Consider the following 22531-nt stretch of genomic DNA (forward strand, 5'->3'; position numbering starts at 1 on the left):
ATCTAAATAGGAAAACCCAGACATGGGTGTCCCTTGATCTTGTAGATCTATTTTTAAATCTCAGCCATCAATCTTTATGATTAACATAAATAAAATCAATACATATAAAAGAGTGACAGAAGGAGAACTATGAAAACCTCCGTCCTAATATTAAGGTAAAGATAAAATGCGACTCGACCTAACAGAGGAATATTTTGTAACCCTAATTTCTGTAAGATGAACAAAGGGTTGATCAATACTCCCTCCATCCCATAATGCGAGACGTTTTTTTTACTCTAGTGTAGTGTCAAAAAACATCTTACATTATGTAAATCATGCGAGGAAACGGGTAAACAAAATCCAATCCATTTTCTGCTCCACTTTACTATAGATTGCAAAGCAATGGACAAACTTCCCAGCAAAAGATAACAAACAATGTCAAGGCTGTTTCCATTTTTGTACACACAGCAGAATTCCCAGAGGATTGGACCTGATCGCTAACCAGCCAAAAACCAAAGAGGGGAAGAGGAGAAACTGGGAACTTCAGATAAGAGATAACAGCTTACCCAAAGGCTCCCAACAATACTAAATTCTTCAAATGAAAGAAGCAAAGTTATTTGACAACAATTTGCGTTCTCAAATTCAACATCCTCCAGAGCACTGAGGCCTCTAGCTCTCTGCCGATCCAAAGTTCCAAACAGTCCGATGCCAAAACTTTACAAAATTACCGCAAGCTTATCTTCTGATGTTCCGATTCGAAATAACTGCAAGAATTTCAGGTATCGTCAACCTGAGAATGGAAGACGAAGCTTGGAAATGTTGTGGTGATGTCCCTGCTCACGATGGCAAAGTTAGCTTGAGAATTATATAAAGAATAGAGGTACTGGAAATATGTCATATACTGCTCACGTCTAGGAATCTGTCTTGACAAAAATAAAAGACATAAAACCTAACTATTTTCTATTAAAGACTTGTAGCCTTCTGGCTCCCGACATGCAGTGGTTTGCTTGAGGCTGAAGCACTAACTGAGCACACATGTTTGAAATAATTTGGTGCAGTTCATCAACAGTGCATGAATTCCCAAATACTTGAGCCAACATGCTTTACTCAATAGCACTATTTGCATGTACACAGCTGAAGTTTGATTAACCACATCTCAAGTATGTGACTCTCCAGACAACACTGTTTCACATTACAAGATATTTCAATGGTAATTTGGCACTAAATCGAGAATGAAATTTCTATCAATCTTTATTCAAGAGCAGCAGGTAACTGGCAAACATAAGCGAAGAGCACTGTGTTGAGGTGTGGAAGATACATAAAAAGAACCAACATATAGAAAAAACTAAATTTCTTGAGTAAAATCAAAGAAAAACTTTGTCACTTGACACTAACTGAGAAATAAATTCTTATCCACGAGCATCAGTAAACCGTTAAAAGTAAATGCACTGAGTAGAAGATACACATAAAAAGAACCATCATATATAGAAAAACAAAAGGAAATATCTTACTTGAGGTACTGGAGAGTCATGTTCTTCAGTAAAGATGGATGTCGAAGAACCAGATTGTGCCACTCTTCCCTGTCAATTTTTCCATCATGCTTTGTGTCTGCCTCCTCAAACGTCTTATCATGAGGGGAAAAACAACAAATTTAACATGGGTTACAATCATCATGCAACAGGAGGAAAACAGGGAATGAGGAATACTTGTATTGAAAAAGAAAGAAAGGAAAACAGTATTCGTGCAATTTAATAATAGAAATGCTATGTGGAACTGTCATATACAAGAATCGAGAATTGCAGCACTACATAATACAAGTTAGAGAATTAATGCCTAATACGTGCTATAATCAAGGGTTAACAAAACAATCATGGACAACTGTAACACACCTTATCAATTATGTTCTCTATAATTTCATCAGACAGATTCATTCCTGACTCCGCAAGTGTGGCAACAACCATCTGCTTAACCTGATAACCAAATATATGCGTTAAGATGAAGCAAACAGAGAAAGCTCAACCAAACGATTGACACACTGCACAAACTTAGCCTCAAGAATACAATAGCAGTTCTTCAAAGCTAAACGATATAATTCCTGAATCTCAACAATAAGGCCAACTGCAATATGTTAACTCCCTCCGTCCCAAAATATAAGATCATTTTTTAGACACTATGATAGTCTAAAAAATGATCTTATATTTTGGGACGGAGGGAGTAGGAATTAAACCTCAATCTGTTGGGAACAAGACTGATAATTCACCTTTTTTTTAAATAGTAACAAGCCTGATTGAACTACTGGTCTCTTAACTTTAGCATAACCATTAACCAGCACTACCCAGATACTGCCTCTACATTCAGAGAATTGTTTCATAACTTTGTAAACCCTCATTCAATCAGTGATTATCAGAAAGCCTGGGCCTTCCTATCATCAGTTGTGTGGGCATACATGGTCACCATACCATAACTACTCAAGATAACTGACAAGGCCATCAAGTTCAAAAGACATTAACTTGAATAAAGCATAATTTCATGTATCAGAGACAATACAGGAACATTTTGAATTATTTACAATGCTGTACAAGCTAATATATTTAGCCAACATGCTAGACCTGACGGGTTACAACACTGGAAATAGTATCAATACCTCCTGTCTCTCAATGAAGCCTTGTTGCTTAAGATCATATAGCTGGAATGAAACTGTAAAAGATGACATGAACTTCAGATCTTCCAGCTCATAAAGAGGATGTGACAAGGCAGGAGCATAACATAAAATATTAAGATCCTTAAATTCCTCTATTTAACCACAAACACAAGTACAGTATCCAGAAATTGATGATTAAACTAGGGTTGGTGAGAATCCTTGCATACATTTATATTTGAAGAGGTATCACCATTATGATGATACAATCTAGAGTCTGGATATAATTGCATATTTGGGAACCAAATTCTCTAGCTACAAGATAAATGAACTCACAGTCAATTTTCTCTTCAACTGAAGCATTTGGGTGAAACACTGAGAGTGCACGAGCAAACTCTTCAAACCCTAAAATTCCATTGTGCTTTGTGTCGAACAAATCGAATACCTGCACAGGCAGGGAAAATATCAAGAACACAAGAACATAATGTGTAAAAAAGGTAAACTATTTGTCAATTCATGCAGCAATAGTAAAAGAAATGATATTCACGCAGCTGTTCCTTTTACATATAATGACATAATATGGTCCTCAACATTTTTGGCTTCCAAGTTCTCAAAAGGAAACTCTCCAGCTAAAATTGATAGATCCATCTTGGTAAGTTGATGACCTTCCATACAGAGGAACACAGCCATGTAATTTGAATAAACTTCAAGTATCAAAAAATAGCTATGGACTATGCATTTAGCACCAGTGTCTAGTAACCATGAAGAACTAGCCAAATGTTGGATAACCACATCACAACTCAAATATAGAAGCACACTGAGTTTTGACAAGAGATACACAAGGCATTCCTGCTGATAATAAAATAAACTACAGGGCAAATCAGTCAAGTGATGCACATATGCAGCTTCCAGTTAGAAATAACACAATACTGCATGAACATGCTGAATCAAGGAAAAAACTAACTCTGGTGCATGCGATGCACGTCACACTTTTAGGAGCTATGATATGTCATCAAACTGGTACATTATGTAAGAAGAGTATCATCTCAAAGTTATTGCTATATTCTTTTATTCAAGAAACTTGACATATAACAGTATTGCTTTAAAGCAAGCATGCATGATAACACATGCTCAGGGTAAAAGAGCGAGAAGCCTACAAATATCTGAGCTGGGCAAAAAAGGAAGCATGTGGAGTAACAGACAGGACAAAGGGCACCCCATGGGCCACAGAAGGTGAATACTTGAAATATTCACTGTCTGATCAAATTGTCTTGACCACTGGTTGAAGGTAGCTAACAGGTAGACATAGACCGCACATGATTAACCAATGATGGACATTATTTAGAAAATTGTCTAGCGAAAATACAAGAAAGAAAGGGTAGATCCTATTTCAGACTCCTGAAAATCATATAGTAATGCTCGCGAAACCATGCCATGGGCTGAATCGGATACTCCGAATCCATATCGGAATTCGTATGTTATTAGCTCTATCCAAAATCCTGCCAAATCGGAGTCGGACTCCGAGAAACGCATAAATGGCTGAGTAATACTATGATGCATGAATATCTGAAGCGAGGGTCAGCGGAATTCTGCTAACTCATACTATTTCCACAAAATAATTACGAGTCAATTAGTGCATGTGTTGCATCAATAAGTATTGAACAGAGTTCAATTGCCGATACAACATCAACAATCAAGAACCCCTGAATCTCATTGATTTTGACCAGGTCCCTAAAAATAGCAAGTGCATGGCAGTAATACTGATACCAAATATGCAACGACAACATCATGACAAGCAGCAGTACACAGCAATCAACTGCGTTGAACTAAAGCGGACTTACACGATCAGCGAAGAGGCTCTCCTTCTTGCTCGTCTTGAAGAGCGCTAATTGGAACTCCTCCTGCACAGTGCGAATAAATCAGAACGACAGAGCCACAGCACCCGGCGGATGATTCACAATACCTAAATACAATCCTCAGAACATAACCTACAGTGATACGCAATCTACAGTGCTTACATACACAGAATTGAGCTGCGAAACAAGCACTCGTCAGCAACCACCTACCTTGTTAATCAGCCCGTCATCGATCACGGCGCTGCTTATCTTCTTGAAGAGCTCGTAGAGCGCCTCGACCTCGCTCACGCTAACTGCGCCACGCACAGAAATCCAACCCAGTTCAGCGCTCAATTCAGTTCAGTTCCCCCGCCACGAAATTGAAGCAGAAAACAACGGCGACCAAAAGCGCAGAGGGACGTACAGACGGTCTCCCGCGCGAGGACCTGGGGGTCCTCGAGCCCCCGCGGCTGCTTGAGCTCGAGGTCGCAGCACTTGAAGAGGACCGCGAGGAGGTGCTTCACGCCGTCGAGACACTGCACCATGGTATGCGCTCCGCTACCTCCGCCAACAACGCCCCCGCGGGACCCCCTCTAGTCATCGCGGCCGCCCATTCCGCGGCCGACCGGTCTTCGATCCTGCGCGGGTCGACCACCACCCAGTCAGTCAGCCGCAGCGCTGAACCCGCGTCGTGAGGCGGAAGATCCGGTCGCCCGGGCTCTGGACTCTATAGCAAAGGGGGAGCGGACGGGCGTACCTGGGGGTCTCCCTCCGGGAGGGGAAGGAGCGGCGCGTGGGGCACGATCCGCCCTCTCGCTCGCCGCCGGTGGTCGTCGCGGGGGGGCGGCGGGGTGGCTAGGGCACCGGGGATTCGAGGAGGGGGAGAGGGAGGGGGGAGCTCTGGCGGCAGCGGCAGCGGCAGCGGCGGCAGCGGGCGGAAGGAAGCAATCAATCGAGTAGCGTGCGCGGACGGGACGCGTCTCGTCTCCGCCCCGTCGTTTTGTTTCCCTGGGGTGGGAGTGGGAGGTTCGTTTGGGGTGCGCCGACCCCCCGTCCGGGCCTCGTTGCCATTTCGGGCTCATGATTGGGCTGCGGGTTCGCAGGGGGTGGGGCCCACCGCGGCGAGCCACCGCACGCAGCAGAGGAGCCAAGCCGGAAGGAGGAGGAGGGGGAGAGCGAGCGAGCGAGCGAGGGAGGGAGGCCGCCCAACTGTTTAGTTCCCCGGGATACTTTACGCCTGTCTCCGTGCCACTCGCTTTATTTTTTTATTTCGGTCGCCATCTACCGTTTGCTTGTCTGCCTATAAGAGGTGATTTTGTTGATAAGGCAGTGGAAACTTTTGAAAAGAGATTGAGTGAATATATCACTTATTTTACATACTGTCTGGGTTTTTTTTATAGATGATACATAGACCTTTTTTTCTCTCCTTTTTCTTCATGTCCCATGTACTCCATGTTGTACATTATAGGGGTAGGGCTAACTATGAGAGTTAACAAAGTCACATCTAACGTCCACATCATTTGATTTTACCCGGAGATTCGTGGGGATTTTCTTTTCTTCTTTTCCCTGTTTGATTGATCAAATAATGTACAAGTTAGATGTGAATTTGTTAATTATCATCTAGATGAGAATTAGCAAATATGTAGATTATAGCCACGAGCCATAGAGTTTCAATGTATGACTACATGCTAATGTGCGGTTTGCCGTCCCATTCTCCACTCGTGTGATTAAACTTTTTTTTCTCCAGCGGGTTATGCGGCCAACTGTTTTCATTTTGGTTTATCCACATTGGCTTGGTTTTATTTATATTGTGGCAGTGTTTTTCTTTCATTTGTATATCATGTTGAGGCTATTGAGGACAAATATTTGTTATGAGAGGAGAGTGATATTGCTACGTGCGTGGTTATGGAGTCCTTGCACGTTTCGGCCGTAGCGTCTAAAAGTGATGGTTGTGTGAGCCCCTTGGGAAATCTTATTTCATATTGAAACCATTGAATTGCTGCTATCATGCTAACATGGGTCACGCATGAAGCTCTCGCTCGCTCGGCTTGGCTCGCTGCTCCGCTAGCTCGCGTCATTTTGTTTTTCACTCGCTCCATTGCTAGCTCCAAAAAAAAGGCTATTGTATTATTTATTCGAAGAAGTTCACTATTCAGAAAATCTTTGGTTTTAATATTTTTAACTTTTCAAAAATGATTTTAAAAAAAATGTTCATGAGTTTAAAAATATTCATGGATTTAAACAATGTTCTTAAATTTTAAAAAGGTTCTTAAATTAAAAATATCAAATTGTAAAATATTTGTGAACTTTTAAAATAATCATGAATTAATTTTTTTATATATTTTTATTAATGTTTATGACTTATTAAGTGTAAAATAAAAAAGAGAAGAAAACAAAAAATATAAAGTAGAAACAGAAAAAGAAAAGGCAAGAAATAACCAATAGAAAACCCATTAAATCCGGTGAAAAACATAGAAAATGAAATAAAATGTAAGAATAAAAAGAGAAGATAAAAGAAAAAAACAAACAAGAAAAGATAAAGGCAAGAAAACCCAAAAGAAAAACTATTTGAACTGGTGAAAAACACATATAGAAATAAAACAAAAAATCAAGCAATACCTTCTCATAACCAGGAAAACTAGCTGGCCCAACGGCACACAGAGGGGCTCCTAGCATCTCCCACAACCCTCTATGAGGAGGCTCCAAATCTGGAGTTCCCGCTAACAGAAAATAAAAAGCTTCAAATCTTTTTTTAACTTATCTTGCATGTAATGTCCAATGAATCATTCAAGCATTTCAGTCTGGCATAGCAGACAATACCTGTCGTGTGGTAAAAAGAAACTAGAGCGGTAATCCATTTCTGAGTCCAGGCTCAGCTACACCCGCCTTTACGAAAAAAATCAAAACAAATACTAGAAAAATTCAAAAATTTACAAATTTTTTTGTGTGGTAGATAATTTGATGCGTGAGGTACGCTTCAGTTTTCAAATCATTTGGACATCTGAGCAGCTCTCGGCAAAAAAAGACAAATTCAGGGTCTGTAAAACATGTTTACTGTTCAAGCACTGTTCTGACCTGATTTATCTTTTTTGCTGCGAGCTTCTCAGAAGTTCAAATGATCCAAAATTTGGAGTGGACCTCACGTGATAAATTGTCTACCATGCAAAAAAATATTGAATTTTTTGTGATTTTTTTTTCGGGTGCAGATGAGTCTGGGCACCGAAACGCTGCACTCAAACTAGAGAGCTTAGTATGTTACTTCCTCTGTAGTAATAATAGATTTAAGGGAGTGTCTAGGGCACATCTAGATGTGCTCTGGTTATTGCATATTTAAGTGAGTGAATCAAGCACAAAGAGAAAAAAAATATCCATACAAATCTCAACGTAAGATCAATGATATAGGACTTAGATGTGCAATACTTATAGCACATCTAGATGTGCTTTAGCAAAACCGTAGATTTAATTCTGGTGTTGTCTCAGTCCTTCTTGTCTATAGTATGCCAATGATGTAGTATTACTGTTCAGCAACCTGATGCGGCTCTTCAGAAGCTTTCGGATTAGTCTATTTTATTACATGTTTGATATTCTTGATGACTTGGAACCACGGTCACACCAATCCGCCTCGCCAGTCTTTTGGATCTTCACGCCTTGCCCTTGCGCTGTCGACACCAAATATAAGGCGAAGTTGATACTGGCCGCGGCAAATGGACAGCCGATCTAGTCCACACAGGCCACGGGTGCGCCGTGTCAGCGAGGTCCCCATCCATGGCCTCAGCCATGTATGTAGAATAACAGCGACGGCATTCACCGGTCCAAGGCGAAGCAGCACTCAGCGAGGCGGACGATGAACCTGACCGACGTGGAGATTACTGCTGTGACCGCGACCCGCCACTGCGCATATCACAATTCATATCTTGTGTGGACACCTTTGATTCGATGAGTCTGCATCGTGTGGACCATCTGATTCGCAGGGTTACGTATCTTGTGGACTCTTTGATTCACGAGATTCTAATGACATAAGAACATGATGAAAAAAATAAGTGATTTCATCGCTGTCGGTTCATCCTACATGATAGGACACCATTGATTGCACCAAAGAAACGATATAGGAAATCACCTGTTTTTAAAAAGAAAAATTGGCATTAGGTGAAAAGTGCCCGGCAGGCGAAATGCAAGAGTTTCAAATCTTAAAAGATCAAACAATCTTTATACCGGAAAATCGCTTGGAAAGTCATACAAGATCCCTTTATATAAATATATAATAGAAGAAGCCCTCGGCACAAGTAGTAAAATAAGGGAGGTGATCAGGTGAAGTGCAGAGAGGCTTCATGGAGGCCCTGTCCAGCGGATCCACTCAGCACAAGTGCTCGCTTCAGCCTGCAACACATCCTCTTATTCTTCTTCCAGGACGACCCCCCTTCCTCTGCCCGTCGGTTAGTTATAAGCGTGCAGTGACAACAGGACAAGGTCACACCAATCATGCAGCTGACGCTCTTCAACTGCCTCTACCTGGCTTCCTCAAAGATATGGTATCACGGAACAGTGTGGCTTCAGAATTTCAGATCTGGATCACGTCCCGAATACGAAATTGAATTTTTCATCCTTTTTCTTTTTGCAAATGACGCGTAAAAGTACGCACGAAATGATGTGCATAAGTCTTGCGACAAAAAAGGCATTTCTGCTGACTATATCAATTGCACCGTGTCCTGCGTTTCCGGTACTTGTATCAAGGAGTTAGGGAAGCTGCTAAGACTATGGACATGGAGCAAACCAGAGCTGAAATGAAAGTGAGGCTAGATACAAATCCCGTGTGCGCTTCGTCGCCACAGGGTATGCGCCATGCGGCTTTCTCCACAGGCGTGGCGTGGAGATTCTGGAGGGCCCACACACAGGGATCAGGACGGGTTTCCTTTCTCCTGTAACGGAGGAGCAGGTCTGGGCTGCCGAACTCAACCGTTGCGTAACCGCTGGCATCAAGAGGCTGCAAACAAATACGGCAATCAGCTAGGGGTTTTCTTCAGAAGCGTTCTACTATTAAGGAAGCAAAAAAACTGAAAGCCCGCACGTATTTAACGAGATTGAAAATTGTTTATACCAAATCTACACATGAGAAGCTGACCATGAATACAGGATAATACATAAAGCAGGGCTAGATGATAGAATCTTAAACATGATAGTGAATAGTCTGCTAGGGCCGAGTTTTCAAAAAGAAATAGCCTGCTAGGAGTTATTTCAGAGATATTTCAACAAAGAATCAAATAAGTAAGACCCAGGTATTTTTTTTATAAGCTTTGAAATTGTTTATTCTAAATATATGTACGAGAAGTTGACCATGATAAAGCCTTAAAAGGAAAAATATTTAGAATATTAATGTACAAGTCCAACTGTTATGGACATCCACCTTCTAGAACAAATGAAGGGCAAACATAAATAAACAGGACAATGAGGCAGAACTTTCATGACACCACATATATCTCAGGCATGTTTCCAGGCCGCAAGCTAGAAGATTCAAATGTAGGGTGGGGTATTTGGCCACCACCACAAATGTAGCTTTCTTTGCTTTTCTCGTTATTTCCTGGAGCATCCAATAATCTCTCCAACGCATTGTAGGGCATTCCAGATGCAAGTATGTACATTGCATATTTAAAGTCAGTGTGTTCCCTAGAAAAGGTAAATCAAATGTACTGAAATAACTTGGTTTCTATTTCACTAGCTACACTTTATGATCACATAACTGCAGTTACCCTTGTTTTACTCAATCCCTTGACACCATTCAACCTTCCATATTTTCTCAGAGGTGTGTACAATTTATGTAAGCAGGATAATATTAAACTCAACCTACAGAGATGAAAGCCAAAACACACAAATGTACAATGAATAGTGATTTTATGCATTCGTCTTATTTGTCTTCCTCATTTCTCCCTGTCTTTGTTGACTGTATAGCTGAAGTAAATTTATTGTCGCATGCAGTTTATCAGAAAATTAAATTTGCCAGATGTAGTCCATCTCCGCCACTATTCGCCAGTTTTAATATTCTTATGGAAAACTTTAGAAACCTTTTAATGTACATTTGTTACTTGTTAAACACGTGCCAAGCCTTCCTATCTCTACTCAATATTTGTAAGATGGTGACCTAGAGCAAAACTAAACAGAAATGAAGTTGCAAGATTTTTTCCTATCTCTGCTCAATATTTTTTACTTGAATGTTCTGCAATAAACACATGCCAAGCCTTCCATTATTGTGGGTCAACCTGACCCAAAATAAGTGTTTCGTATGTTGAGAGGTGTTATGAGCGGCATATATTACAGCCAGGCAGTTAGGGGCCTGGCCCAGTTATCTTATTGTGTTAGGGGCTTAGCCCAATTATATCATTAGGAGGATTATATAAACTCATGTAAGGACCCGTTTTGAGATTAAGCAAGAAGCAATCATTATTTGCTCGGCTTCCCGAAGGGAGACGGGAACCTAACCCTAGCCGCCTCCTGCCAACGCCGCCGCCTCTTCCCTCGCGCACGACGGTGCCCAGCCGCCGGCGACCGCGAGATCGCCCACGTCCAGCCCCCTCCTTCCCCTACAATCTCCGCCCTAGACCCAGTAGAACCCTAGTTTCTACCAATTTGGTACTCCCTCCGTCCGGAAAAGCTTGTCCCAAGCTTGCTCCTCAAATGGATGTACCTAGCACTAACTTAGTGCTAGATACATTCATTTGAAGGACAAACTTTTTCGGACGGAGGGAGTATCAGATAGCTCAGTTCCGATCATGTCTGCACCACCACCCACCCCATCGCTGCCCACCTCGCCGCTGCCCATCACCACCGCGCCGCCAATCCTCTCCACCACGCCGCTGACCCTCTCCACCACGCCGCTGTCCTCCCCACCCGAGCCGCTGGTCCCCACCTCCGGCGCCCCCACCGCCCAGCTGTCGGCGCCCTCCACCGCGCCGCCCGCCGCCATCTACACCCCGGAGGAGGTCACCGGGGTCCTCCACGCCCTCGTCACAGCGGTCCGGGAGATCCGGCTGTACTTGGCCAGCCCCTACAGGCCTCCGTCACCCCTGCCGCCACCGGTCCGCCAGCCCTGCCGTGGTACTCGCCGCACTCGGCGGTCTCCGCGCCGTTCGCTGCAGCCCCAGCTGCCGCTGCAGCCGCCGCCCGCCACCACCCCGCAATGGCCGTCGCCGGTTCTCATGACGCCCCCCATGCAGCAGCCGCTGCTGCTGCCGCCGCCCCCCGCCACCACCCCCATCTGGCCGTAGTGGCCATCGACGGCCCTTGCGGCTCCCGCCACGCCCATCGCCCACATGCAGCAGCAGCTGCAGCTTCATCCCGCCGCGTCCGTCGCGCCCATGCAGCAGCTGCTGCAGCCCCAGGCACCCCCGCCGCTCAGCACCGGGCCGGCGACGACCGCGCCAGCGGGCGTTCCGATCCAGCAGGTCCGGTTCCCACCCTCACCGTCACCGCTTCCGGCCTGGTTGGCCGGGTCGACGCCACAACCGGTCTACACTATGGCCGGGGAACAACCGGCGCCCACCCTGCAGTACGGCGGGCCCTCCGGCTCCGCGGGTGCCTACGCTGGCCTCGCAGGACCGTTGTTTCACGGGGGACCCCCGGTGCCCACCGACCCGGCATCATCCTCTTCGCTGCCCCGTACCGCCGAGCCGCACGCCCACGGGGGTCCGACTCTGACCCCGCCGCGCTTCGCCAAGCTTGACTTCGCCACCTACGACGGCACCAAGGACCCCCTCAACCGGCTCAACCAATGCGAGCAGTTCTTCCGGGGGCAACGGACACTCGTGTCGGACCGCACCTGGCTCGCCTCTTATCACCTCCCTGGCGCCGCACAGACGTGGTACTACACCCTCGAGCAGGACGAGGGCGGCATGCCCCCATGGGAGCGTTTTCGCGAGCTCTGCCTCCTTCGCTTCGGACCACCGATACGCAGGAGCCGGCTGGCGGAGTTGGGCCGCCTCCCCTTCACCTCTACGGTGCAGGACTTCACCGACCACTTTCAGGCCCTGGCGTGCCACACGCCCGACGTGACGGCTTGCCGGCGGGCCGAGCTCTTCGTTGGCGGTCTGCCAGATCATATCCGCGTGGACGTGGAACTGCAGGGACCCCAGGACCTTCAGACGGCCATGTATTACGCACACGCGTTCGAGCGCCGCGCGGTGGCCATCCAGCAGGCATCACCGTCCAGGGCCGCTAGGTCGCCACCCTGGCCGGATGTTCCCGCGCAGGGTCGGCCTGCTCAGGCTTCCGCGGCACCCCTCACCGCGACCGCGGCGCGCCCGTTCCGCCGGCTCACCTCGGCCGAGCTGCTCGAGCGTCGCCGCCAAGGGTTGTGCTTCAACTGCGACGAGCCCTACGTGCCCGACCACGTCTGCCCGCGTTTCTTCTACCTGGAGGTTGCGGACTACATGGAGGAGGAAGCCGCCGCCGCCGGGTTCAGTGACCTGCACGCCCCAGTTGCCGCGGAGGTGTTTGGTGACGGCTGATCACCTCGAGGAGTTCCGCAAAGCGCTTTCCCGCCTTCCAGCTCGAGGACGAGCTGTTTGTGTAGGCGGGGAGAAATGTTATGAGCGGCATATATTACAGCCAGGCAGTTAGGGGCCTGGCCCAGTTATCTTATTGTGTTAGGGGCTTAGCCCAATTATATCATTAGGAGGATTATATAAACTCATGTAAGGACCCGTTTTGAGATTAAGCAAGAAGCAATCATTATTTGCTCGGCTTCCCGAAGGGAGACGGGAACCTAACCCTAGCCGCCTCCTGCCAACGCCGCCGCCTCTTCCCTCGCGCACGACGGTGCCCAGCCGCCAGCGACCGCGAGATCGCCCACGTCCAGCCCCCTCCTTCCCCTACAATCTCCGCCCTAGACCCAGTAGAACCCTAGTTTCTACCAAGAGGATGCGTTGTTCAATATCCATCAGGGATATAATATGCATATAACCACCAGAACACTGTCCAGTACTTCAAATATCTACAGGAACTAGTTTACCCAAATTGAGAACACAATATTAGTGATACCTCTTTTATGATCACTTCCCGTATAAGAAGCATGCGCATTTGCGGACAGCAAGGACCAAATAGATCAAGTTGGCTGTTTGTTAGCACATATAGCTTATTTCAAAATTGGAAATTTAATGGGCCTCCTGATGGCACCCTTTCATCTTGCAGCCTTGACAGTTTTGTAGTTAGTTTAGCTTCTTTCCTTTCTCTTGTTTTTGTTTCATTTAGTTTTTGTTTGACCTATGCTTCGGGTTGGTGGCCTGCCAAACACGTACAGATGCATGTTTGAGAAGAAAAATAAACTTACTGGATATCTAGCATGGAGAGGAAGCTCTATTACAAGGTTATAGTCCATCGATGTGCTTGGCTTGAGATCAAAATGAATCTCAACAGCTGACCGGTTGGACAGAGCGGAGGGCAGTTCAAGGTTCGTGTCTCCAAAAACAGCAACATCGAGAAAAACTGCACAACAAAAATGAAAGTGAACATGACGCAAATGAGTAGTACCATAGTTGATTGGCCAGCTCAGAGTTTGGTTTCACCTTTCCGCTCAACAAAGTGCTGCAGCTCAAATGGGTCAGCAAATACACCACTCGGGAGCTTTTCAAGTATCACCAGATTGGCATCGTAACCATCAAGGAATTGTACCATGGCATCTTTGGAGTTACCAAATTTGATAGAATAGATCAAGCGGCGGTGGGAACCTTCGCCAACCAGCTGACGATTCACTTCTGAAAGCGTAGGCACATCAAGTTCATCAGCAAGTCCTTTACACAAGTCGGCGGTATCACGTACTTCGGTCAATTCACGATGCTCAGAGAGCTGGCTCGTCAAGGCATCGACATATGCGTCAGCAATGTACGTCCTAGAGCAAGGCATGCAGTTGACATATTGCTGGCTGCTGTCTGCCTGTTCAGAACAGGAGTCAGAAACTTGTCAACAAAATACTGTATTTAACAACTTGGAACAAAAGCACACCAAAATTCAAAATATGGCACCTAAAAAGTATGGCATGCCCTAATGTGCAAACAATTTTCCTAAAAAAACTGCAAACGAGGTACAGTTAATTACAACAGACCACTGAGCTCACAGGCAGCAAACTTAATCTAAATGAGATGACTGCTGCACATATCGTGCTGAGCTTTGTGGCTGAGTGAGGCTACATCACCAATGGCAAGACCATGGAAGCGTGGGAGCGTTGCGCAATCCATCTCTTGTCGAGCTACACATCGTACGGGCACCACAAGCCCCGGCCAACCCCAGCAGGCAGCAGCATGCCCAAAACTTGGTCGGGTTGCAGATTCCGCAGAAAATCGCACAAAAATGTTAGTACACACGCTCAAGGGTCCAGGCGAATCCGTTCCAACCCCCACGCACCTGCTTATCCGATGACGAAGCGTCGGAGATCCAAGCGGCGGCGAGAAGCGCCACGGCGAGCAAGCACGGCCCACTCCCCACGGCCATGGAGATGGAAGGGAAGAATGGAAGAGGAGCCAGAAGCGGCCGGGGAAGGGCGCGGCCGGACGGGTTGTGGGTGCGTACGGCTGCGGCCTCGCGTACCGGATTTTCTTCTGTGGAGGCGATCTGGGGCGTGTGCCTCTTCCTTCTCCCTTCCCCTTCTTTCTTCCAAGCCTCCGAGGCATGAAGATGCAGGGATCTATGCGTGACGTTGAAACATGTTTTTTTTCACAAACTAGTCCCTATGAGCATGTTGTATGATGGAATTTTGCATACATGATCAGAGAGTCATCACCAGCTTAATTACAAACCATCAAATTCATCAATTTGGTCTTCTCCATTCCGTTTTTCATCTCGTTGAGCCAACACGCTTGAAAACAAAAATATTAGTATTTCCCAGATGACCATTTCTAAATCACTACAAACTACGAAGAACCATTTGATCAGACAAGGGATATAAAGATCTTGTCGAACGTTGACAAAGAAATGAATGTTCCTAATTTAACCTACACTATGGGCGACTCCCTCCGTTTCAAAATACTTGTCGTGGTTTTAGTTTAAATTTGAAACCAAGGGAGTATGATGGAACGAACACTTTGTGTATGGCACGTTCGTCGGTGCCCTTGAGAACTTATGAATAGTGCGCAAAATCCACTCGTGTACGGTGTATCTCGGTGCCCTTGAGAACTTATGAATAGGGCGTAAGCACTTGCTCATAGTGAAACAAAAATGAGCACGCAGTTGATAAGAACATTTTCCCCACAACTTATCCAAATGTTGTACTCCTGTATGTAAGATATGTTCAGCAAAGTTTGCCCTGTATACTGGCAATGTGAAAAACAACTATAGTACCTCTATATCTTAAGACTTACATGTATTATTTCACAGACAACAGGAAAATTTGCAAATATCTATACGGATAATCTTTCTTTCTCTTCTTATTACTTTACTGTAAACTAATCTTATCCTGTTGTATATATATGATGCATCTAATTCCACCAATAACCTCCAAAATATGCAGCCATGTTCACAAATCGGAGTAATGTCCTTCTCTTTACTTGAATGATCATCAATAAGGAAAAGACCCTGTCAGCCTCATATGATCAAGGGTGCTTCTCAAGCCATATTGTTCAACTGCCTGAATGCCTGCCCGAAAACCATCCCCATATTCCACGGATGAATCTGTTTCGATCTGATTCTTGATGAACGCCCCGAGTTTCTTCTCAAATTCTGTCTTCGCTCCCTTCTTTGAAGAGGTAGGAGCTGCCGACGAAGACGATGATGATGCCGAACTGGAAGCAGTGTTGCCACTAGCACCGGCGATGATTTCAGACTCAAGCCACAGGTGGGATAGGACTTGACAGATGCCTTCTTCAACCTGAGGGCTAAGAGATCTGTATCCTGCAGAAAGAAAGAAGGCGACGCTGAGAATAGGATGCAGATGCAAGTGAATCCAACTACAAATTTGTGAGCATGACTACATGTACCTTTAAGGCGAAGATATGCGTGCATCATCTCGTGAGCAAGGATGGAGCCAGTTTGCAATCTGGATGACAACTAAACTAATAAGGAAATCTATCTAGATACAATCCATACAAAAGAACTTCATGACAGATAATGACTTTCGAATAAGTAGGTCCTTAAGAACAACAATCTAGTACTCCCTCTGTCCCATAATATAAGAACGTTTTTGACACTAGTGTAGTGTCAAAAATGTTCTTATATTATGGGACGGAGGGAGTATGTGTTCATAGCAAGGGGAAATAAATTCTAGAACAATATACCTTGGTAGACCATACAGTATTAGGATGGCGGTCACTTCACACCGTCGGACCAGCTTGTATGGTCCTGTAATCATATCCATAATTCTGTTTCCTGGTCCAATTGTTGGTCTTTTTAAGATCTGGATGCATTAAATTGTCAGTACATGCAATTGCAGACTGTAAAATCTGCACATGCCTGCAATCAAATAAATTCAATAAGATGGCAGCATTTAGAAACTTACAGTTCTGACAATTTGTTCTTCAGAAAGGCATAGACCTCTGGTTTCAGGAAGGTGATGTCCCTGAGATGAAAGAAAATAAGAACAGATAAGTTGGGAGTATACAAAGCATTGTCTGCAAAATAACCAGATTATCATCCTACTTACACTTTTCTCAGCTTCCAATGCTTCATTCAGAGCCTGACGCTCAACCAAAAGTAATGGAACTTGCTGTTCTACTTTCATATTCAAACCTTCAAAAAATTCTTGAATGTCCATGTAAAGGTGTTGGCATTCAGGAGAGTCCATTGTTGCAGAAGTGAGACATTCCAAGCACAGTTTCCTCCCATCGTCTAATGTAATATATTTGATGTCCGTTGGCTGAATTTCAGGATGAAACGAAACAAATTACTCTAGATAATCTTCAAAGTCAAAGAAAAATAATCACAGATAGCTAAGCATATGAGGAATACATCACTATAAGAAAAGGAGTAATTGTAGAATTAATTGGAACAAATAATACAGCATACTTTCTGTTTATTAGTTTGTTAGATAAGCTTCTATCAAGCATTATATCAAGCCAGAGTTTCAAGATCCTGGCAATAAAAATCGCAGGTCAATGTTCAGAACCGAAATGATAATAAGTCATTTATTTACAATGTTGATTGTTCTACCTTTTTCTCACCCATTAACACTGATAATGAGCCATTATACTGGCACCAAGAACATTATTTTGATTGCTAGTGTTTTGTTGTTGAGGCATCTTGTAATGGCCGTCTAATCAGGTGTTGCCTTGTTGATGGGGCGCTTAGTTGCATTTGCCTAGTCTTATCTCTTATGCATGTATTTGGTCCTTTCTATCAATGCATCAACACAAAAGCTTTTGCGTCTTCTCAGAGGAAAAAAATTATTTAACCTTCACTATTTTCCAAATTTTAATGAAAATTTTCTGGTTACTTCCAGTAACAGGAACCAGTCAACCTGGACGAATTGGTCTGGTTGGTTATAAAATCCTTATTTACCTCCATTCTTTCACAGCTGCAACACCTAGGAGTGCCATCATCTTCATGGGAAGGGCAGTACTTTTGCATCCAAAAAGGATGTGCTCGGTATTCGATCAGGCCATTCTTATTTGTCGGAATCTGGGGAAGAAAATGCAATAACCACGATTCAATGCCCAGATCAAGAATTTAACTCTAGCCAACACTTTCATGCTCGTTTTCTCAAGAAAATAATTGAATGATTATCCATAAACATGGATGGCAAACACTCACAAAGTTCTTGCAGACATCACATTTTGGATGAAAAAAATCTTTATAGCAGGATTTGTGGTATGGCTGGTCTTCATGCATGGCGAACTACACAGTAAAAAGATTAGCATCAATTATTTAATCTAATTGAAGCATGGCACGTGGTGATATAGTAGGCTTCTATACCTCATACTCTGATATGGGCTTATTGCAAGCATAACATTTGAAGCACTGAGGATGCCAAACTTCATCCATACAACTAAGAAAACGCCCATGACCAATTGGCTTTCTGCATCCAGCACAAGTCCTACACAAGTAAGAAACAGCTATGAATAGAAGCACACAATAGTAGGTTCTTCTGATCAAGTTAAGATCGGCATCCAAACTACTGTTAGTGTGATGGTGCTTGTAACAAGTCAAAAAGATGAGATAGCCAATTTGCATACTATGGAGCTAATCATGCTGTGCTTTATGAGAAATGCTAGCATATGTGTAGAGCTAACCATTCCGCAATTTCATGAAACCTGCAAGCTGATAGAAAGTACCAAGGACTGACCCTCGTTATGACTTACTTTCCTTTCACCATTTATGTTCGATTCAATCACCAAATCAGCACTTTTGAGCTTCCAAAAGGAGAAAGGGGCTCACAGTGTATCAGGTGAAGAAACATACTACATACCAAGAATATTTCCGAATAGAACACGTGTTGAGAAAACAAACGGAAAACAACTTATGATATTTAAAATTACAACATTGCTTAAAAAATTGAAATATCCAACAAACTGTAGCATCCAGTAGTCACCTGAATCCACTTGAGGGTAAGACAGGCTGATGTGGCTCCCTTGCTGGGATACTCTCTGATGGAACATTCTCAACAGGAGCATTTTGACGAGGAGGAGACTCGGTATTAAGGCTCTCCTGGAGAGCCCGTGCAAGTTGCTCATCTTCCTCCAAACTATAATCAGGATCTGCATTAAAATAAACTTATGAAAATTGTAAAGAAAAAAAAGGAACAACTTTTACTCAGTAACTGACTGTACTAGATTTCCATATCGGCGGTCACTGCCCCCAAGGAGATTATATTTATTCATAATATAAGACAAGAATAGTCAATAACAAATAGAATGCACAAAGAGGCAAGAGGATAAGAATGGCTTGGATAATACTAACCAATAGCCTTTCCCTTATTCGGATCTTGCTCTGCTAAGGATAATGCAATAGCACGAGCTATATCTTCACTGTCGCTCTCATCATATGCATCCTACATCAATCATGACGAGCAACTTGAATAGCCATTCTTTGTTATAACAGGAATATGCATTCAATATGTTCATAACTAGCTTGTTTAAACTTCTATCAAATGTGTCTATGCTTCCTTGTGTAGACAGGTTATGAACAAGAAAGAACTAGCTACAATAAAAGTAGAAAGGATAAATGACTGGGAAGTATATGCATATGGATAGATAGTGAAGTAAATGACAAGAAGCTAACTCTGGTATGCTCAGATTGGTTGCCTTCATGCCAGTGGCCATCATAATGACCCCTTGAAACTCTGTTTACTGAGCCTTTAAATATTTTGTTTAACCAACCCATGATCTGGAGCTTATATGAGGATCAAATTTCTTTGAGCCTGCAACCGGGAACAGGGTGAATTCAGAAACAGAACTTGTTGAGACCTTCATAATGACGTGCATTAATTTGCGTTGCAGTGGCAGATCTTGACTTCAGTAAGACAAGGCTAGCATCTATGCATTATGATACGAGCCACATCGAACAGAAGTTATCGGTGACGAACCGCACCACGAGTTCAATAACAAGTTTCGGTCTGAATTCCCACGAGGAAACAAGAACAAAATAACAAGAACAATAACAAACAGAATGCAGCAGAGCAACTCTGTATCAGTTACATTTGACATACCTGGAAAACCTCTGAGAACTTTCACTTAAGCAAAATGCTGGTGCAGTGCTCCAAAACCAGCTATTTAGACTCCTTGGCAGTGAGTGAGGCCAACCCAGATCATACTCCAAGCACGTTAGGTGATGACCTGATATTTTTCTTCACAAGTCACCTAACAGGGGGGAAGAAATTATTCAATGAGAAAGAAAATATTCTTTGTGATCAATAAGAGCAACCAATGGTCATACAATCAGACAAAAAGACAGGTGCATTTCTCTAAGTATTATAGGCCATTAGGACCACACAGTGACATGATCACTAGCAAGTGGCAACCAAATTATCCGGCAAGATTCGCAATCATCGGTGAGCCCATGTTTCTACATTACTGGTGAAAGGGGTAGCATGATTAGACAGAGAAAATACTCTTGTGATCAGATCACCAGAAGGTGGTATCAGAATCAACTGGATTTTGCTTATCACTTGTCAATTCGATCGAATCCGAGGGTCGAAGGCCAAATTAAATTCTAGCAGAGAGAAACATGCCCAAATTGGAAGCAAAACTTCTGAGACGAACAGAGGGCAATTCGAATTTTGGACTGAACAACAAGAAAATCAAGAACAACTGAGATCAAAGCTCGGACACCAGATCAAAGAAGAAGACCAACATAATCTAATCAGTAAGCCCCATCGCGGAACAGCGCCGGAGCCACAAAAACCTGAACAGTTCAGCGAACTACCTTTGGACTCGACGCCGAGGAACCCGGGAAAGAAAGAGCGTCGGATTCTGCCGGCTCGATCGCCAAGAAGGGGGGCCAACTAACTACCGGAGAGACGGGCGAGCCACCGGTGTCTTGCGCTCGACGGCGCCCGCGGGGAGGGGGGATAAAGAGAGGAGAGGCCGCGAGAGAGACGCGAGAGCGGGCGACCAGTAGGCGGCCGGGGCGGGGGAAGAGGACAAGCGGGGTGGGAGCAAAAGGGAACAAATGCGTGACATGGACGGGAAGGGAGCGGAGGTGGTGGTGGAGGTGGAGGAGGTTGCCCGGGTCAAAAAGGGAGGAGGGGAGGTGACGTCCGCCTCGCGCCACCCCCATCCCCGCCCAGCGCGGCGCCGCGCAGCTGGCACAGCGACGTCTTGCTCGCGCGCTCGTGCGCGCGGCGGGTGGCACGGGACGGGAGGCGCCCACGCCCACATGGGCGGTGCGCGGCGGCGCATTCCGTCGAACGCGCCGCGGGCGTCATGCCGAGAGGGAGAGGGAATCCGCCCGGAGGAGGGACGGGGAGGTGAGAGGAGGCGGAGTGGCAGAGTGGCCGCTGGTTGACTTGTTTTTTTCCTTCCCAACGCGGTCACGCTTGAGCAGTTTATTACTACTCCCTTTTTTTGTACAAGACCAATAGAAAGCAAAGGCAACCACTCCCTCGTTTTAAAAATAATTCAATTTTTAGGATTGTGCCAAATCAAACTTTCTTTTTGACCAAGACTGAAAAAAATCTATAAACATCTACAATATCAAGTCTATATGATCTGAAAATATATTTCATAATGAATTGGTTCAGGAAAATTTGGTGTTGTAGATGCTAACTTGTTTCTATATAGACTTGGTCAAACGTAATGAAGTTTGACTTTGAAGAAAATCTGAAACTTCAATTATTTTAAAACAGAGAGAGTAGTACTAAATAACACGACTAATTGTTTAATTTGAAAATGTCTCAAAATATAAGGCGTGCTTCATTTTAAAAAATGAATTTGCGAATATGTTTAATTTGTAAATGTCACTAATGTAATTTCTTGTTCTCCCTAATATGTGATTTTTTTATTATAATTTTAGTTTATAATATATATATATATATATATATAAACACAAAAAATACAAAGACAAATACAGTGCTGGTATTCTTGCAAGCTTGAACAAATATACTTTTGCATGTGCCAAAGTTTTAAATGGTCAACATTTAAAAAAACTAGCCTCCTCGTTTGTTTGCACTATAGAAAATACCAAACTCGCAAAGTTTTCAATATAAATCAATAAAAAATAGACAGTAAAATGAAAAGGGGCAATGTTGCCCTCCCGCAGGTTTAAAAAATACATCACACACATCTATAATATTAATCTGCAGCCAGCATAGCAAGTTTTACCAACAAATCATTGTGCAACCTTGAATATAAGAGCAACCATGGAATTTTTGCAATTTTGGCATGAAAAAGGAATTTTTGCAAGACTTCGGCCAACATTACACACCACAATGTAATCCTCAATACTCTTGGATTCCACCCTTGACTATTTTTAATAGGTTACCCCAAAGATTTTTTAATCTTCTCAATCCCTTCTTTCTTTTCCTTGCTCTTGGCTTCTCCGCAATATACTCTCATCATTCAAATTATGCCAAGTTTATAAATCACAACAACTTTGCCGTCAGGACCCCCCCCCCCCAAAGGTTGTATTTCTTGTTTTCTACATGGTCCAACATATTGCAACTAAACCAGAG

The 22531-nt window shown here is 44.1% G+C and overlaps 3 protein-coding genes across 5 annotated transcripts in view; all 3 read right to left on the bottom strand.

Annotated features, from left to right (window-relative positions):
• Window positions 1-329: 329 nt before the first annotated feature.
• On the bottom strand, window positions 330-5496 carry LOC119299351 (calcineurin B-like protein 2). Its single transcript, XM_037576585.1, has 9 exons — window positions 5210-5496; window positions 4877-5090; window positions 4684-4766; window positions 4459-4518; window positions 2954-3062; window positions 2624-2676; window positions 1869-1949; window positions 1491-1603; window positions 330-812 (listed from the first exon to the last, which is right to left on the bottom strand). Exons 2-9 carry the CDS (start codon window positions 4995-4997, stop codon window positions 755-757), a joined length of 678 nt encoding a protein of 225 aa, XP_037432482.1. The 5' UTR covers window positions 4998-5090; window positions 5210-5496; the 3' UTR covers window positions 330-754.
• Window positions 5497-8637: 3141 nt separating this feature from the next.
• LOC119299352 (phosphatidylinositol-glycan biosynthesis class X protein-like) lies at window positions 8638-15097 on the bottom strand. Of its 2 annotated transcripts, none has more exons than XM_037576586.1 (4): window positions 14839-15097; window positions 14004-14370; window positions 13769-13923; window positions 8638-9433 (listed from the first exon to the last, which is right to left on the bottom strand). In XM_037576586.1, exons 1-4 carry the CDS (start codon window positions 14923-14925, stop codon window positions 9179-9181), a joined length of 864 nt encoding a protein of 287 aa, XP_037432483.1. In that variant the 5' UTR covers window positions 14926-15097; the 3' UTR covers window positions 8638-9178. The 2 variants fall into 2 exon arrangements, with proteins under 2 accessions (XP_037432483.1, XP_037432484.1); XM_037576587.1 differs by lacking the exon at window positions 14839-15097 and adding an exon at window positions 14630-14798.
• A 567-nt stretch (window positions 15098-15664) lies between these two features.
• LOC119299354 (protein DA1-related 1-like) overlaps window positions 15665-22531 on the bottom strand; it is an 8326-nt gene continuing 1459 nt past the window's right edge. Inside the window, exons 1-13 of one of the 2 annotated variants that reach the window (XM_037576588.1) lie at window positions 20785-21036; window positions 20069-20219; window positions 19642-19780; window positions 19321-19411; window positions 18953-19118; window positions 18337-18457; window positions 18175-18258; window positions 17923-18042; window positions 17069-17281; window positions 16925-16984; window positions 16704-16822; window positions 16407-16465; window positions 15665-16320 (exon numbers count right to left, since the gene is read on the bottom strand). In XM_037576588.1, coding sequence (XP_037432485.1) covers window positions 15989-16320; window positions 16407-16465; window positions 16704-16822; window positions 16925-16984; window positions 17069-17281; window positions 17923-18042; window positions 18175-18258; window positions 18337-18457; window positions 18953-19118; window positions 19321-19411; window positions 19642-19743 — 1467 coding nt within the window. In that variant the 5' untranslated portion in view covers window positions 19744-19780; window positions 20069-20219; window positions 20785-21036 and the 3' untranslated portion in view covers window positions 15665-15988. Of the gene's footprint in view, window positions 16321-16406; window positions 16466-16703; window positions 16823-16924; window positions 16985-17068; window positions 17282-17922; window positions 18043-18174; window positions 18259-18336; window positions 18458-18952; window positions 19119-19320; window positions 19412-19641; window positions 19781-20068; window positions 20220-20784; window positions 21037-22531 lie in introns of those variants that run through there. The other variant, XM_037576589.1, reaches the window with a different exon arrangement.

This window comes from Triticum dicoccoides, chromosome 5A (genome assembly GCF_002162155.2).
Source record: "Triticum dicoccoides isolate Atlit2015 ecotype Zavitan chromosome 5A, WEW_v2.0, whole genome shotgun sequence".
Classification (NCBI taxonomy): domain Eukaryota; kingdom Viridiplantae; phylum Streptophyta; class Magnoliopsida; order Poales; family Poaceae; genus Triticum; species Triticum dicoccoides.

What these genes read in the sequence shown, in the direction of transcription:
- LOC119299351 (XM_037576585.1), bottom strand. Translation starts at nt 4,997, where the DNA reads ATGGTGCAGTGTCTCGACGGCGTGAAGCACCTCCTCGCGGTCCTCTTC. An exon ending in ATGACGGGCTGATTAACAAG is followed by an intron (nt 4,519 to 4,683) that starts GTAGGTGGTTGC and finishes CGCACTGTGCAG; the next exon opens with GAGGAGTTCCAATTAGCGCT. An exon ending in AGAGCCTCTTCGCTGATCGT is followed by an intron (nt 3,063 to 4,458) that starts GTAAGTCCGCTT and finishes CTGCCTGTGCAG; the next exon opens with GTATTCGATTTGTTCGACAC.
- LOC119299352 (XM_037576586.1), bottom strand. Translation starts at nt 14,925, where the DNA reads ATGGCCGTGGGGAGTGGGCCGTGCTTGCTCGCCGTGGCGCTTCTCGCC. An exon ending in CTTCGTCATCGGATAAGCAG is followed by an intron (nt 14,371 to 14,838) that starts GTGCGTGGGGGT and finishes TGTTCTGAACAG; the next exon opens with GCAGACAGCAGCCAGCAATA. An exon ending in GCACTTTGTTGAGCGGAAAG is followed by an intron (nt 13,924 to 14,003) that starts GTGAAACCAAAC and finishes TTTGTTGTGCAG; the next exon opens with TTTTTCTCGATGTTGCTGTT.